General features: G+C 37.9%; 2 protein-coding genes across 7 annotated transcripts in view; one reads left to right on the top strand and one right to left on the bottom strand.

Moving 5' to 3' along the window:
* Positions 1 to 11,224, bottom strand: part of LOC110585264 — a 34,988-nt gene extending 23,764 nt beyond the window's left edge. The window contains exon 1 of one of the 2 annotated variants that reach the window (XM_021695476.1): positions 11,054 to 11,224. In XM_021695476.1, coding sequence (XP_021551151.1) covers positions 11,054 to 11,150 — 97 coding nt within the window. In that variant the 5' untranslated portion in view covers positions 11,151 to 11,224. The remainder of the gene's footprint in view (positions 1 to 11,053) is intronic. The other variant, XM_021695475.1, reaches the window with a different exon arrangement.
* A 424-nt stretch (positions 11,225 to 11,648) lies between these two features.
* The window catches only part of SRP54 (signal recognition particle 54), a 42,986-nt gene continuing 36,195 nt past the window's right edge, over positions 11,649 to 18,439 (top strand). For 2 of the 5 annotated variants that reach the window (XM_021695670.2, XM_021695668.2), the window contains exon 1: positions 11,676 to 11,885. The gene's annotated coding sequence lies outside the window, so the exon portion shown is untranslated. Of the gene's footprint in view, positions 11,886 to 16,682; positions 16,820 to 18,439 lie in introns of all 5 variants that reach the window. The other 3 variants (XM_021695666.1, XM_044918350.1, XM_044918352.1) reach the window with 3 other exon arrangements.

The raw sequence follows: 18,439 nt of genomic DNA, 5'->3' as shown, positions 1-18,439 counted from the left end.
TTAAGAGATCTTCAATAATTATAGCTAATATTACTGAGCACTATATGTAAGGCACTGTGGAAATTTTTAGTGCAAGAAGACTAAAATTAGCTTTATTATCTGTAGGGGGTGGTTGGCAAATAACTTCTGAAAAGAGCAGCAAAACATTTTTACCCTAATAATGGCTGTACAGGTCAAAAAAGCATGAATATGATATGATATTAATGAAGTATGTAAAACTGGAATTCACTTAACATTATATTTACTCAGTTATTAAAGTTAAATTCCTTAAAACAATATTTCTAAAAGCTGTGCAATATTCTACCATTGTGTATTTAACCATTCGCTCCTCCTAATACACATTTATTTTTTTTAAAGATTTTATTTATTTGACAGAGAGAGACACAGCGAGAGAGGGAACACAAGCAGGGGGAGTGGGAGAGGGAGAAGCAGGCTTCCCGCGGAGTAGGGAGCCCGATGTGGGGCCCGATCCCAGGATCCTGGGATCATGACCTGAGCCGAAGGCAGATGCTTAACGACTGAGCCACCCAGGCGCCCCCTCCTAATACACATTTAGATATACTTATAATTGTGAAAAATTAAGGATACCGCAACTGACATTTTGGCATCCATCGTCTCTTTGCATTTCTGATTATTTCCTTATCATCAATGCTTAAAAGTAGAAGTACTGGGCGCCTGGGTGGCTCAGTTGGTTAAGCAACTGCCTTCGGCTCAGGTCATGATCCTGGAGTCCCTGGATCGAGTCCCACATCGGGCTCCCTCCTTTGCAGGGAGTCTGCTTCTCCCTCTGACCCTCCCCCCTCTCATGTGCTCTCTCTCAAATAAATAAATAAAATCTTTAAAAAAAAAAAAGTAGAAGTACTTAAACATTTTAAAGACTCTTGCTACATATTGTCAAACTTCTTTCCTGAAAGATTATACCCATTTACTTTAAGAGAAAAGAATATGGATCTCATTAAACCCTTGCAGCATTAAATATTGCCATAAAATCAAACTTTGTTGTTTTAATTTGCGTTTCTTTAATTACTGGTAGGCTGACATCTTTTAACATGTGAAATAGCTATTTCAGAATGTGTGGTAACAGTATTAGGCTTGGAAAAAGATTAAAGAAAGGTGTTAATCAGTTGCCTGACAGTAAAGTTCTTCTCAAAATTACACATGTAGGTGGGAAGGGTATGGAGGAAGAAAAGCTTCTCTCAAGGGCAAAATTAATTCTTTCAAAATTTCCTGGTTATTTTTAAAGAAATATATGAGGAAACAGAAATCACCAAACCTGACGGCCTATGAATCAAACCTCACTTTTTTATATCTAGTCAGGTATCAAGTCCTACCCCTTTTGCTTGTAAATCCTGCTTCCTCTTTATTCCCACTTCAACCACCTCATAGCCACAGTCAGGATCTCACACTTGGATACCATGACAAACTCACAACTAGCTCCTTGATATTGGTTTTCCTCCACTATAAAATACCTTGTACATCTATTTCAAACTAATCTCACTTAAACCTCACTTTTTTTTTTTTTTAAGATTTTATTTTCAAGTAATCTCCACACCAACATGGGGCTCGAACTCACAACCCCGAGATCAAGAGTCGCATGCTCCACCAACAGCACCAGCCAGGAGCCCCAAACCTCACTTTCATGTCACTTGTTTCCCTTACAAGTTTTGGATATTTTTCTACTTTTCAACCTAGCAAATCTCACTTTAGATATTTAAGGCCCTCTATATCAGCAGAGCCTACCCATTCTATTTTCTATTCTCATTACCCCCTGACATAATTTCTCCTCAAGATAGGCAAATCTTCCCAGTTGTTTTCCATAGTCCTTCCTGTTCATATTGTTCCTTTCAACTGCATGATCTTGCCTTTTGCTTTAAGGGCCTGTCCAAATGATTTTGTCTCCATGAGGTCTTATGCTCGACCTCTAGCTTTAACTCACCCATATCCTTACCTCTAGTGACTTACAGTGCATAATTAAACACAGGGTTATATATTACCTATTATTCATTCATATCAAGTCCCTATTCAAATTTAAAAAAATTATTGAGGGGACTTCTGGTCCCAGACAAGATGGCAACTTTCCTCACTTTCCCCTGTTCCTCCCCTCTAACTACAACTAAATACCCTGGAAGTAATTCAACAGGCAATTATGAAGACTGAAAGCTAGAAAGAAAAGGTGAACTGTCTAGGAGCCTTAGGACTTAAGAAAGGTCACAGCAGTGAGTTCCCTGAGTTTTCTTTTTATCTTCCATGTAGCTTAGACTGGGCACCAGAAAGACCTGCATCCCAGGCCCACTAACAGGCACAGGGGGAAAAAAAGGAATTAAGAAAAGCTTGCTGTCTCTTGCCAAAGACTGGTAAAGGGGGAAGAACAATGGGAGACCTACTGAGGAACCCTAAGCCCCACTCCACACCTAGGGCGGTAGCAGACTATCCAGTCTCCAGGCCCTCTACCCAAGGGCATAAATAGATCCAGGTCTGGCATCTCCTAGCCATCTGCCCAGTGGTGGAGAACAAAACAGGCCCTAAGTTGCTTGTTCTCCTACCCCTACTAGTGGAAGGCAGCTCAGCGAGACAGGGCAGCCCAGAGTCTTTCCCCATGCAGGTGACACCAGCATAGATTCAACAAGAACTGCAGCAAGGGCAAAGAACAAAGCAGAGTTAACAGCACTGCAAGGACACTGAAAACTAAATTGTTACCAGGCCAAGAACCAATAGGTTAAAACTAAGCATGGCAACTGCCTATTAAGATAGAAAATTTGAATAGTAACAAGAGTCTTAGCATAATACCCAAAATACCTGGGATACAATCAAAATTATCCTAGCATAATATCCAAAAATATCCAGGATACAATGGAAAAATCAATTATCATACAAAGAACAGGAAAATAATCATTTGATTCATAATTTGAATCTGACAATTTCTGGATTATATATCCAATATCCAAATGAATCAGAATTTGGATTATCAGAGAAGGATTTTAAGCAGCCATCACAAAAACGCTTCAATAAGCAATTACGAATTTTCTTTCAACAAGTGAAAAAAACAGAAAATCTCAGCAAAGAAATGGAAGTTATAAATAAAGAATTAAATGCAAATTACAAAACTGAAAAACACAATAATCAAAATAAAAAAAACTTGCTGGATGGGCTTAATAGTAGAGATGACAGAGGACAGAACCACCGAACTTGAGGACAGACATAAAATTTACTCCATCTGAACAACAGAGAGAAAATAGACTGAATAAAAGAATAGAGCCTCGGAGATCTATGGGTCAACAACAAAAGATCTAATATTAGTATGAGAGTTGCAGAAGTAGGAGAAAGAGTGTGGGTCTAAAAAGCATTTAAAGAAATATAGCTAACCCCCGCCCCCAAATTTGGTTTTTAAGAAGCTGAGAAACTCCAAATAGAATAGACCCAAAGAAATCCACACAAGGACATGTCATAATTAAACTTCTGAAAATAAAAGACAAAGAACAAACCTTAAAATCAGAGAAAAGATTAATTCTCTGTAGGCAAATACCCATTTGAACAACAGTGAATTATACATCTGACCCATGGGAGCCGGAAGGAGGTACATTTTTCAAGTTCTGGTAAAAAAAAAAAAGGACTGTAAGCTGTGCATTTTATTTTATTTTTTAAGATTTTATTTATTTATTTGGCAGAGAGAGACAGCGAGAGAGGGAACACAAGCAGGCGGAGTGGGAGAGGGAGAAGCAGGCTTCCCGCTGACAGGGAGCCCGATGCGGGGCTTGATCCCAGGACCCTGGGATCATGACCTGAGCTGAAGGCAGGCGCTTAACGACTGAGCCACCCAGGCGCCCCAGCTGTGGATTTTATATCTTATAAAATTGTCCTTCAGAAATGAAGGGGAAATAAAGATATCCTCAGATGAGGAAAAATTAAGAGAATTTGTTGCCAGCAGATCTTCCCTTAAAGAATGGCTATAGAAGGGGCACCTGGGTGGCTCAGTTGGTTAAGCGACTGCCTTTGGCTCAGGTCATGATCCTGGAGTCCCGGGATCGAGTCCCGCATCAGGCTCCCTGCTCAGCGGGGAGTCTGCCTCTCCCTCTGCCTCTCCCCCTCTCATGCTCTCTCTCTATCACTCTCTCTCTCAATAAATAAATAAAATAAAATAAAGTACTATTTAAAAAAAAAAAAGAATGGCTATAGAAGTTCTCCAATAGAAAAGAAACAGCAGAAGAAGGTTTGGAACTTCAGAAAGGAAAGAACAGGATGGGTAAAAATAGAATAAGTATGAGAGACTATCTTTCTTGTCATTAGTTTCTTAAAACATATTTGATGGTTTAATCAAAATTTATGAAATAATCTGATATAACCATCTGATATAAAACAATTGTATTTAAAAAGTGGGGGAGGGTAAAGGGACCTAAATGGAAGTAAGTCAATACTTCACTCAAGTGATAATAAAACACTTGTACTAGTAGATGGTGATGAGTTACGTATGTATGTAACTACAAAAAAAAGAACAATCAAAAAGAAAACTATATAGAGATATACTCAGAAAAACAAATCTAGAATTCTAAAACTGTCCTAGTAATCTATAGGAAGGCAAGCAGAGATAAACAGGTTAAGAAACAGAAGGAACAAGCAGAAAACGAACAATAAGATGCCAGACTTAAGTTCTAATATAGCAATAATTACTTTAAATGTAAATGCACTAAATATATCAGTTAGAAGACAGAAATTGGCAAAGTAGATTTAAAAACACAACCCAACTATATGTTGTCAATAGAAACTCACTTCAAACACAATGATATAGGAAGAATGAATTTTTGTAAAAGGATAGAAAAAATATATTGTGCCAACATTAGTTAAAAAATGGGAGTGGCTATATTAATATGAGAGAACTAGACTTTAAAGCAAAGAAAATTATTAGGGACAAAGAGGAACATTACTTAATTATTAAAGGATCAATCCACCAAAAAGACACAGTTACCCTAAATGTGCATACATTAAACAAGAGCTTCAAAATACATGAAACAAAAACTGATAGATCTGAAGGGAGAAAGAGGCAAATCCACAATTATAACTGGGGACTTCACTGCCCCACTCTTAGCAACTGATAGACTACTAGGCAGAAAATCAGCAAAGATATACAACTGAAAAATATAATCGACTAACAAGTTCTAACAGGTATTTATAAAACACGCCACTAAACAAAGTAAAATACACAGTTTTTTCCCCAAGTACCCATCGAACATTCACCAGGATAAACCACATCCTGGGTCATAAAACAAATACTAAAAAATTTAAATGAACTGAATTCATACAGAATATCTTTTCTGACCATAATGGAATTAAACTGGAAGTCTCCAAACACTTGGAAGTTAAAGAAAATACTTTTAAACAATAATAATTACAGTAATCAAGACAGTGTGGTATTGGTCAGGGAGAGAGACATAAATCAACAGAATAAAATAGAGGGCTCAGAAATGGATCCACATAAAAATGCCCAACTGATCTTTTTTTTTTTTTTTTAAGATTTATTTATTTTAGAGACAGAGCACAAGAGGGGGGAGTGGGAGAGGGAGAAGCAGACTCCCTGCTGAGCAGGGAGCCCGATGCGGGACTCGATCCTGGGACTCCAGGATCATGACCTGAGCCGAAGGCAGTTGCTTAACCAACTGAGCCACCCAGGCGCCCCTGCCCAACTGATCTTAATAGCCTTTTCAACAAATGGTGCTGGAGTAAATGGACATCTATAGGGGAAAAAATGAACTTCAACCTAAACTTCACACCTTACACAAAAATTAACCTGGATCAAAGAATTAAATGCAAAAGACAAAACCACAGTTCTTTTAGAAAAAAAGACAACAACACAGAACTTGACACTAATATAGTGCTGTATAATTTTTAAAGAGAAAAAATAGGAGAAAAATCTTTGGGATCTAAAGCTAAACAGAGTTCTTAAAGTTGACATCAAAAAAGGAAAAGTGGATACCTTGGACCTCATCAATATTAAAAACTTTTGCTTTTAAAAACTCTTTTAAGAGGATGAACAAATTACAGACTGGGAGAAAATATTTGCAAACCACATATATGACAAAGGGCTTATATCTAAAATAGATAAAGAACACTCAAAATGACAGTATACAAAAAATACAATTAAAAATGGGCAAGAGACATGAACAGACATTTCATCAAAGATAATATTTAAATGACAAATAAACACATGAACAATAATTGTTCAACATCATGAGGGAAATGGATATTAAAACCCAATGATATATCACTACACAATTAACAGAATGGCTAAAATAAAAAAAATACTGATAATACCAAATGCAAGTGAGGATGCAGAGAAATTGGATTACCTCATATATTGTTTGTATAAATGCAAAATGCTACAGCCACTCCGGAAAACAGTTTGGCAATTTCCATAAAACTAAAAATGCACTTACCATATGACCCAGCAATTACACTCCTGAATATTATCACAAAGAAATGAGAACTTAGGTTAACACAAAAATCTGTACATGAATGTTCAAGCAATGTTATTTGTAATAAAGGCTTGACTGGACTAGGCATTTCAGATGGCTACTTCACTCACATGTCTAGTGCCTGGACTAGGATGGCAAGAACAGTTACAGCATGGCTGGGCATCTTGCTCTCCATAGGATAGCTGGGAGTTCCTGACAGTTTGATAATCTCAAGGTAGTCAGACTGCATACATGATGGTTAGCTTCTCCCAGACCAAGCATGCCAAGAGACAGAAAGTAGAAGTTGCCAGTTTCTTAAGTCCTGGATCTGAAACTGACATAGTGTCACTTCTGTCATATTCCATTGGTCAAAGCTGTCAGAGAGCCCACCCAGACTCAAAGGTAGACAATACAGATCAGACCTCTCATGGAATGAGGGTCAAAGAACTTGTGGCCATTTTTCAAAAAACAGCTTTATAGAAATAGAATTCATACACAATAAACTGTACATATTTAAAGTATATAATTATATAAATATGATGTATACAGATATGAAACTGTCACTTACAATCAAGATGGTAGACATATCTGTCGCCCCTAAATGTTTCCTCCTGCCCATTTGTAATCCTTCTCCTCTCTAACCCCTCTACTCACTCAGCCGCCAGAGACCCATTTTCTGTCACTACAGGTTAGTCTGCATTTTCTAGTTTTAGGTAAGTGAAATTATATAGTATACAGTCTTTTTTAATATGGTTTCTTTCACTTAGTATAATTTATACATGCTGTTGTGCAAATACTTCTTTCCATTTATTTGCCAAGTAGTATTCCATTATAAAAATATGTCACAATTTGTTTATCCATTCATCTGTTCCTAATTGAAATGCCTCCCTCCTCCTTTTCTTGCCATATCGTACTGGCCAGAAGCTGTATTATGATGCTGGGTAGTAGCAATGAGTGCCCATCTGTTGTTTCTGACCTTAGGGGAAAGAACCCAGTCTTTCACTGTTAAGTTGAGGTTAGCTATAGATTTTTCACAGATGCCCTTTATCAGGTTGAGAGTGTTCCCTTCTAGTCTGATGAGAGTTATTATCAGGAAGAAATGTTGGATGTTGTCAAAAGCTTTTTCTGGTCTAGTTAGATAATAACAGTTTTTCTTTTTACTTAACATGGTGAGTTACATTGATTTTATAATGCTCAACAATACATTCTTGGGATAAACTCACTTGTTTATGACGTATTATTCTTTTCATAGATCATGCCCATTTTTAATATACAACAATATATTAAAGTACAAAAGTACTTTAAAGAAAAGTATAATTCTTTTTGTTTAACAGAAATATTTTAAGAGATACCAATTAAAAAAAAAAGAGGTACCAATTTGCTCAGTACACCTTTACCTTTTTAGTTTTTGAAGAAACAATCTATTTGTTACCATGTGTAATTGATAACTTTCATAGATTTATATGGTTCAATAAAGACTGGAATATCTTTGTTATATTGATACTTCCTCAGTAGTAATGCAATATGGAACTGGGGCAGTATGCTAACAAACGTAACGAGAAACCGGGCTTGGCTTTTTAGATTTGCAGGAATTTCAAAGAACTTCTAACAGTTCTGCAGCTGCGGCTCACAAACATGTCCAATTCTGGTCAGTGAAGATATACTTAAAATACAGGATACAGTGAAGCTTCTAAAAGCTTCTAGTCACCTACTGTCACCTTCTTTAAGCATTAAATAATTTTTGATGATTTTGTTAATTTTCTTAAAGCAAACCCTAATTTTCTTTCCTTTGCAACTTGATTCTTAATAGAAACTCTTATGGGCTGTGGGTTTGACTTCCTCATTTGTATTTGCATATCCAAGAAAAATTCAGAGGCTTCAGAAAAGCATTTGTTAACAGATAGCTGTTCCAATGTATTTTTTTTTTTTTAATTTTTAAGTAGGCTCCACGCCCAGGGTGGAGCCCAATGCAGGGCATGAACCCATGACCCTGAGATCAAGACCTAAGCTGAGATCAAGAGTCAGTGGCTTAACCAACTGAGCCACCCAGGCATCCCCCAATGTATTTTTTTATATGCTGATTGGGGATCCCACTTGCAGTTCTGGTTCTTAGCTTCCTTCACTTAATAGGTTGCAGTCACTCTCCTACACTTTGAAATCTAGATCAAGAGCCCACTTTACTTACATACAGGAAATAGAACAGATTGCTCTGCCGCAAGATCAGAATCAATCAGCTGAGGTCCTGCTGTATTTTACTCCTTTTATTTATCTATTTTTTTGGGGGGGAGGGGTGGGTATCTTTGTGTGCTTTGCCCCTCAGACTTGGTTCATCCTTCCTATATTAGTGTTGTTTCCTAGATCTTTGGCCTATGCTGTACCAAGGAAAAATGTCGGCTCCTATCTTTACTTCTTCTACATCTTCAGTTTATCAGGCATTGACATGTGCTTGGCTCTGCCCTGGTCCAAGCTTCTGGTTCCACCAGCCTGATCCTAAATGACCCCAGGTCTTAGCGAGATAATCCCACTATTCCTTCAGAGATCAAGAATATTATTCTTCCTTTTGTGGATCTAAAATTATTGTGATTTTACCTGTAATGTTTTTTAGTTTTAATAAACTACGAAACTCAAAATCAAAGTCATACTCAGTGCCTATTATTGTCTCTTGCTATTCCATTAAATGGCAGAAAAATTCAAGGAGAATTTATAATTACTAAAGGTCTAAGAAAACGTCAGACAAGTAAGATATTATGCAAGTGACTTAATGCTAGAGATAAAAGATAATTTTTTTTCCCTAGAAGGACATTAATTAGGAAAGTAATTGGAAGAATCTTTTGTGCTCTATTTAGAGCCACTTCATAAAAAGGTATACTAAGTTTCAGCTTGAGAAGATGAGAAAGTTCTGGAGATAGATGGTGGTGATGGTTGCACAATGCAAATAAATGTATATAAAGCCACTGAACTGTACACTTAAAAACAGCTTAAAATGGTAAATTTTATGTTATGGGTATTTTACCATCTAAAACGGTATACTAATAAGTTGCTTTTTAAGATTTGTTAAAACACTCCATTTTAAGCAAAGTGACACCCTCACTTCTTAAAATACTCATGTTAATAAACATTCTCAGAAACTCAGGTTGTTTTCTAAATAATTTAACAAAATGCATGAGCTTCTCTGACTACAGGGTGTGCTGGAGAAAGGAGCAGAAAGAGCTTTTTAAAAGAGTAAAAAGGTACTCTTCAGCCAGTGATATTGGGTCTTCCTGTTTACAAAATTATCATCCAAAACACGCTTTCAAGTTTTCCTGATTTTTGAAAAATGGAGTTCTCAAATGATGCCTCTAAAACTGGAGATTTAGATTACAAATGGTTCCACAAAACTGAAATCTTGAAGGAAAGGATATTTTAGTAATTGTGCAATTGCTAGAACCAGGCAGTAGGTGGCATTTTTGTAGGCACTCAGGGTTTTGGGAATAAAAGATACTGTGCTGAGGAATGCAGAAACCTGGAAATTAGCACGTTTTATAATCAATTGGGATATGATCGATAAAACTGGCAATACAAGGTTTAAATGAAGAGACAGGAGACTCAGCAATTCCTATCCTGAATCTTGTTATGTGTGTGTAAGTATGAAGTTACCTGTCTGGTTTTCTCTACTTTTCCAGGCTAAACTTCACTATCAGTTGTCCAAGTTAATTTCAGTTTGGCATAATGATCTCCCCAAATGTGTAATAATAGTAATACCCCAACCTACTGATTGACTCTAACATCACAAAGAAAGAGAGAGTTCTAGGAAGAAGTCAAGTTTGGAAATCATTAGCACACAGGAATATTTCAAGTCATGAGTCTGGATGAAAATAAACATAGGATTCAATGTTGAGAGGTATAGAGGCATAACCTAGTTTGGCAAAGCTCCCAAACAAGGAATATCCTATTTTCTTGTGCTTCACCAGGCCTCACTGTGCCAAAACAGATCTAACCATTCTTCACCAAGTCTACCTAATCAACATATTTCCTCGATTCTAACTTGTGCTTTTAATTATTAATTTTATTAACAGTTTAAAATCAGAGTCTTTTCCCTATCCCCACCCCCTTCTCTCCTTTCCCTCACCCCGTAAAAACTGCTATCAAATTGATGGTCCACTTTACCACTGAGAAAATAAATGCACTAGCTACAGGTGATTTTGCTTGCAGGGTAAAAGCTTCCTGCTCCACTGCCTGAAACTCTTTTGCAAAGTGCTTTTTCAGGTAGTTTCTTTACTGGTAGTCACAAGTTTGTGGGAGTAATGAGGGGAGAGAGGAGGGGCAAAATCCCCCTCCCCTTCTTTTCCTTCTGAAAAGGGTTAGGCACAAGGAGCCTCTAGTGGCTTGTCTGAAGTCTGCAGCGCAATCACAAACAACCGAGGGCCAGGTCTTCCCGCACCCAATCCCAAACTGGACTCTTAAGCTGCTAAGGTTTGAGGTGTGCCCCCGCCAATCTGTCCTATACTCGAGCGGGGACCAGCACAGCGACCCCTAAGAGGCTTTCGACCTCACCCTGTCTTAAGTCCCCAAGGTCGGCGGCCATAGCATATCCTTGCCCCAACCACTTGCGTCTGGCTCTGGTCGCTTACGGGTAGTTCGCATCCACTCGAGCAGCGCTGGGAGGTCCGCCGGAGTCACCGTACGCAGCAGCCTTAGGATTGCTCGCCGCGCCGAGCGGAATTCCATGCTGAAAACAGAAAACAGCACAGGGGAAGGTTCGCATTGCGCACGCGCAAGCAGAGACGGGTCTCCACGCCAGATCCGACACGGAGGAACGCACCTCCCCCGGCTGCGAAATCCCTAAGCCCCGCCCCTTTTGGGAGTTCTCACACGCGCCTAGGGAGAAATCCATACTCTCTAATCGCACCTCCATCTCTCACCACTCCCCTCTCTGCTGGCAGTGCATAGCCTAGCCACTTTTTCTTTTTTTTTTTTTTTGCCACTTTTTCTTAAAGTAACTTATCGAGGCCGGAATTCTTTCCTGGGATCGCATCCCTAGAGGGCGTCCTATCTTGCCATTTTGCTGTCGCAGTGATTGAGCGATAGAAAACGGAATGTCAAAAAGCCAGTCGAAGCAAAGAAACATCTCAATAAACCTTTTAAGTCAAAGCGCTGAAAGAATGCGGCAGGTGCCCCGGAAGCGGAAGTGTATCCTTTTCATGAAAGGCTGGACTTCGCTGAGTGGTGACGTTTCCTCATTGGGCGGAAGGTTCGGTGGCAATCGTCGGTCTTACAGCTGGTGGGAGTTGGCGTCGCGGTGCTGGGCGCTGGAGCCCTAGTTTGTATAGTTTGGGAAGTCGGGCTGTGGGGTCGCACCTGTCTGTCTGATCCCTGCTTTCCTTGGTTTCCTCCCACGGCGCAGGGGCCTCGCGAAAGAATCGCCGGCCCCTTTGGGCCACAGCGGTAGCGGTGCTTTTTGCTGTAAGTATCTTGCTTTTTCCCGCCCCCGACCACGGACTGGCAGCTAGGGGCAGCCTCAGCTCTGCTTGGGGGCCAGAGACTCCGAAGGGAGTCGGCTTCCCTGGCCACCGGCTCTCGTCACCGAGACTGAGGTGCACTGGCCCTTTTTCATCTCGTGTGCCCCATCAGAAGTTTTATTAAAAGATGCACTGTGACCCTTTTAAGTTGTTTTCAGATTTACTAGCCAAATTAGGTGTAGGCAATTACAGGCCTGACTCTGCTTTGCTCTCCCGATCAAGAATTTAGATGTGTCTACTTCTCCGAAAACCTTTTGGTGTGTACCAGATTTTATTTTCCCGTGTTCGTTGTGCTTAACACATTGTCCTGCAAATTGTAGGCGTTCAATAAGTGAATAAGGGATATCAGTTCAATGCCAATGATGAATTCAGATATACTGATGGTTTTCTCTGTACATTTGCCACTGTTGACCATTTCTAAAAACTCTTTCCCCTGTTGGCTTCCTTGATGCTATTCTCACCAAGTTCTTTCATATGTTTAATTCAACATATTTACTTATTCCTATCTATAGGGATACAGAAGTGAATGACACAAACCCTGTCATTGAGGAGCTAACAGTACAGTGAGAGAGAGGCACATAAATGCACATTAAAGCAAGATGAGTAATGAGAAACTCTAGGAAGGTATAAAGAGCTATGAGAGCTCTGGGAACCCAGATGAGAGAACTCCTTGGAAGATCTGTAACCCTGAGCAAGTTGCTATTCCAGTCCAGCCTCAGTTTCCTCATCTATCTAATAAGCTTATTATGGGGATGAAAGATTAGATGACCTGTTTCATGCAATGCCTAGAATATAGCAGTGTTGGTGCCAAAGGGGAGAGGAATTATTTCCCTCAAAACTCTTTCTCTTAGTGTTTTCATGTGGTCAGTTAATATTTTCTAATTTGATAAAAGCATCTTCAGGCCCTCTTTCAGTTTATTCCTCTAACTCCACCTAACTGGAAATTCTGGACCCGCCGCTGGAATTTAGTAAGATAAATGGTAGCTTTTTTTTTTTTTTTTTAATTTATTTTCTTCTGTATGCCTTTGGAGAGGGAAAGGAATTAGTAAGGGCTTCTATCCATTTTAATTATTATGTTTTAGTTGACTCCTTTTGTTGGCTCTTTACCATCCCGTGGTCTTTCACAGGCTGTCCTTGAGAATTCTCATCTACATCCTTGGCTTCCATGGCGTTATCTTTGTTCGCTAACCATTTCCAAACTTCTCTAACTTCTCTTTTTTCCCCTGTAACTTCTGTCTCATGAATGATAGAGTTCTTTAGTTTCAATAGGTCCCAAACCAAATTTACTACCTCCACTTCCCTTTTCCACTTTTTTCATTGTTATGTATATCATACATAGGAGCTTTGACTCCTTGTTTCTGCCTGAATTTTGTGATATTTGTATTTTCAATTTTAAAAACAATAATAAAATGAACCCCTATGTATTCAGTATCCAACTTTAGTAGGACATTACAAAATATTATAGCAGATGTACTCAAAATCCCACTTTAGTAGAATATGACAAATACAACATTACAAAACCATAAAGCCTCTTGAACCTTTTCTCTGGTTACTCTTTAGCTTTCAAACCAGCATCTCTTTTTTGTCTTCCCTTTATTGGTTAATGGTATCCCTGGCCATCTGGTTACTATTTGAGACCTTGGAGTCACTTTTGCCTTTTGTTTCTCCTTCATTTCCCACAACTATTTGGTGATTAGGTCCTTTAGCTTCTGCTTGGGCTTGACTTGATCCATTCTGCTTTCTGCTTCCCTGGTGCAAGCCGACATGCCTCCACCAGACTTTTGGAGTATGATTACTGTGATTAGTACTGTAGTCTCCTTGCTCTCAAGTTTTTCTCCCTCCAGTGTATTTGCTACATTGACTCTAATTTTTAAATTATGGAACAGATTTTTCTTTCTCTTGTTTCCTTTGAGGAGTATTGTTTCATATAGTGATTTTTAAGCCTGGTTGCCCTTCAGTATAGCCAGTGAAGTTTTTCAAAATATAGATGCCTTGTTTTACTCTTCTAATCACAAGAAGTTAGATGAGGCCAGCCACTTCCCCGAAAACCTTTTCATGGTACTATCCTTGGAGATTCTGATTGAGTATTTAATTTTCAGTGGATAGGTGTTAGGTACATGTAGCTGAAATAACAAAAATATCATATACCTCTTATTCCTCCTCATCCGTGCTTTTAGCCTATGGTCTTTTCAACTTCAGGACAGACTATTGCCAAGGAATTCTTTTGACTTTGTTTTAATCTTGGTAACAGTTTACATAAAGATCCTTGTTATGATCGACCTGATAGCCAATAAAGGATCTTAAATGATTCTATTCTCACTGTTGCTTGAATAAACTGAAGGAGGGCCTGAAGATGCTTTTATCTCCCTTGTTGCTAATTGAATTGTTGGTATACCTTTTCTACTATCAAACTATGAAATGTTACATTTTTTTTTTTAATATTAAAGGGAGTTTTAAAATTTGGAAACAGATTATTTTAATGAAGAGAGAATTTCCTGATACTTCTTGCATAGTTAAATATAACCTTTGGTGCAGAATTAAAGCAGTTAAGTCAGTGGTGGTATGATGTATAATTGATCTTTTGAAGTCAACAGAGGAGTCTTGTCTGTGTTAAGTTGATGTAATTTATTGATTTGCAGTTAAAACTTTTCTCATGCTGGTATGATTCATGGAATACATAGTAGATATTGAATGAATGAATAACTAAATGAATTCAAGTGGCAATTCCATCTCAATCCCCAGTATAATATCACCGTATTTCTCACAAGGAGCACTTTGAAAAATAAATTTCCCTTTGACTTAAAAAATAATAGTCTTAGTCATTACCAAAAATTTGGAAATTACAAAAAGATGTAAATAAAAAAATAAAGATGACTAGTTGTTCATCATCCGGAAATGACAAATGTTACTATTTTCTAACAGTTTTACTGAAACAAAATTCACACGTCCTACAGTTCACCTAAAGTGTACAATTCAGTAGTTTTTAGTGTATTTACAGAGTTGTGCTAGCATCACCACAATCAATTTTAGAACATTTTTATCACTCCATGAAAAAACTCCATGCTCATTAATAGTCACTCCTCATTTTCCCCCAACTCCTGAGCCCTAAGCAACTATTAATCCACTTTCTGTCTCTATAGATTTACTTTTGGACATTTCATATAAATGGAATCACAGAGTATGTGGCTCTTTTGTCACTGGTTTCTTTCATGTAGCATAATGTTTTCAGTATTCATTCATGTTGTAGCATGTATCAGTGCTTCATTCCTTTTTATTATCAAATATTCCATTTTATGGATATTTGTGGATGTGTGTGTCTTACTTTCTCTTGGATGTACCTCCGAATGGAATTGCTGGGTCATATACAGTAACTCTATGTTTAACATTTTGAGGAATTGCCAAACTATTTCCAAAGTGCTATACCATTTATATTCTTACCAGCAGTGTGTGAGGGTTCTGATTTCTCCACATTCTTAACCACACTAGTTATGTCTTTTTGACTATAGCCATTCTAGTGTGTGAGAAGTAGTATCTGGTTGTGCCTTTGATCTGTATTTCCCTGGAGGCTAATGTTATTTTTTGATATTTGTTTATAGACAAAAATGGATTATACAATATATGCAGCTATGTATTCTGCCTTTGCATTTAAGCATATTTTTAGCATTAGCAAGCGTGTTTACAAAAGAATTTCCCTCATTACTGCTTCCTTTTTCACTCCCCCCAAACCATAATTCTTGTGAAAACTTGCCTAAATTATATGCAAAGAAAACAAAGTCTATAGGAACATATACCAAATTGTTATTGGTGGTTATCCAGGGGACAAGAGGCTGTAAGATTAGGGGAATTATATTTTCTACTTTTAGTACTTCTGTAGCGTTTGAATTTTTACAATGAACGTCTATCTTCCTGTAATCACAAAACATAAGTTATTATGAATTATTTCTTTGGAGGACTAAGATTCAGAATGAAAAAGTATTCATAAATTTAAAAGTCATAATTAACATTATATTGTTATTCAAATAGAATAATTTTAGCAAATAAGATGCGTATAGGCCACTTGGTTAGATAAATTTACTTTTCTGATATCCTAGAATATGAATACATATACTATACAGAATTTAAATATATATAGATATATTTAGTATTATAGTGAGGAAAGCAAGTATTGGTTTGGGCTATTTGAATAGCTTCTGGAAAGGTATATAATGTAGAATTGAATTTTCTAAAGGTATTTACTACTACTAATATATTAATTTAGTTTTTTAGTCTAATATTGATCCAATAAATTAGTCACTGACTAGGGCTTAGAAGAACTTTTTTACAGGAATTTTCATTGTAATAGGATTTGAAATCTCCAGTCGTTAGGATCTGTTTATATAATCTCAGACCAGGTAAGGTTCTGGCAGGAATATTTATAATTGTTTATGTAGAGGAAAGTGGCTGTTTGAACACTCCAGCTGCTGTTGAACAATAGAATTGCAGGTACGTGTAATTGGCACTAAAGATTCCTCGGGTGGTTCCTAGGTAATGGGACAGGAACTTTAGTAGGGTTTAAGAAAAGTTCCTGTTTACTTACACTTCAGATAGCACTATAGGGAGAGCCAGTTGGTATCATTCAAGAAAGCAAGGAAGTTAATATACTAGGCACTTGCAGACAGTTTTATATGTATTGTCTCATTTAACCCTCACAAAATCCCTTCAGGGTCACTACCTTGATAATGGTATTATCTCCATTTTGTAGGTGAGGAAAGTGAGGCTCAGAGAGATTAAGTAACTTACCCAAAGTAACACAGCCAGTATGTAACAGAGCTGGGATTTGAATCCAAGTATGTCAGACTCCAAAGCCCATGCTCTTTCCAGTACTTCACACTGCAGCGGGTATGTATGATACTTGACCTTGTGCTTGCCTTATCAGGGCACCCTAGACTTGGGCCTGTTTCCATCACCTCACTATCCAACTCCTCTTAGATTCCTGTTAGAACATGTGACTCGGACAAAGCTCAGTCCTTATACATCCTGATTGCAGTGGTCCTTATCAGTTCTTTCTGGACATTGCAATGATTCTTCCATGAAGAGGAGTGTGCATTTTTGCTTTCAAAGTATGATTTCCTCTCTTGACTATAGCAACAAAATTGTCCTGGAGTTTACCAGCAGGGATATTCAATCCTGTTTTTTAAAGCATCATTCATACTATCGGACCTAAGACTGTGTAGCCAGGGGACTGTGGAAAGTCATTTTGCTTTTTTTTTTTTTTTGTAGGGAACACCATTCCCTAACCTGCTTATATCATAAAATTGTTGTGAGGGTGGAATGAGATAATAGATGTTAAACTGTATGAAGTACTATACAGTAATTTACTCTTAAACTTTTCCAACAGCCCCATCTAAGTAGAGATTCCTCTTTTATGAAATTCTAGTATATACTGATTTACTTCTATAAACCTTTTTAGTTGAACAAGAGAATTTTGAGTGAGTGTGCTTGAGTTGTAAATTACTCCAATTTGAGATAAAGGGTTAGCTAGTAACATTAAAAAAGATGTTCTGTATTTTAGTATGCATATTAGATCAAGGTGAAGTTAATTTTTAAGAATCTTGTTGGAAGGGGTGCTTGGGTGGCTCAGTCTGTTAAGTGGCTGTCTTCGGCTCAGGTCATGATCCCAGGGTCCTGGGTTCGAGCTCCACTTCAGGCTCCCTGCTCAGCGGAGAGCCTGCTTCTCCCTCTCCCTCTCCCTGCCGCTGTGTCTACTTGTGCTCTCTCTCTGTCTCTGTCAAATAAATAAATAAAATCTTAAAAAAAAAAAAAGAATCTTGTTGGAAATTCCTTTTTTAGGGAAATTCTAAAAAGTTGTAATAAATAATGGCAAATGGATATTAATTGTACAATATCAATTACCTAGGTCATTGACTTTCTTTTGATTTCATTGGTTTATATTAGAGGTCTTTCTTTTTTTTAACTCTTCCAATTTTTTTTATTAACATATAATGTATTATTTGTTTCAGGGGTACAGGTCTGTGATTCATCCGTCTTACACAATACACAGCGCTCACCACAACACATACCCTCCCCAATGTCCATCACCCAGCCACCCAATTCCCCCCCCCCCCCCCCCCCCACAGCAACCCTCAGTTTGTTTCCTATAGTTAAGAGTCTCTTATGGTTTGTCTCCCTCTCTGGTTTTGTCTTGTTACATTTTTTCCTCTTCCGCCATGATCCTCTGCCTTGTTTCTTAAATTCCGCATATCAGTGAGATCATATGATAATTGTATTTCTCTGATTGACTTATTTCCCTTAGCATAGTCCCTCTAGTTCCATTCACGTCATTGCAAATGGCAAGATTTCATTTTTTTGATGGTAAGTAATATTCCATTGAATATATATACCACATCTTTATCCATTCATATGTCGATGGATATCTGGGGTCTTTCCGTAGTTTGGCTATTGTGGACATTGCTGCTATAAACATTGGGGTACAGGTGCCCCTTCAGGTCACTACATTTG

Source organism: Neomonachus schauinslandi, chromosome 9 (assembly GCF_002201575.2).
Source record: "Neomonachus schauinslandi chromosome 9, ASM220157v2, whole genome shotgun sequence".
NCBI lineage: Eukaryota > Metazoa > Chordata > Mammalia > Carnivora > Phocidae > Neomonachus > Neomonachus schauinslandi.
This window is presented reverse-complemented; position numbering and strand designations above follow the sequence as displayed.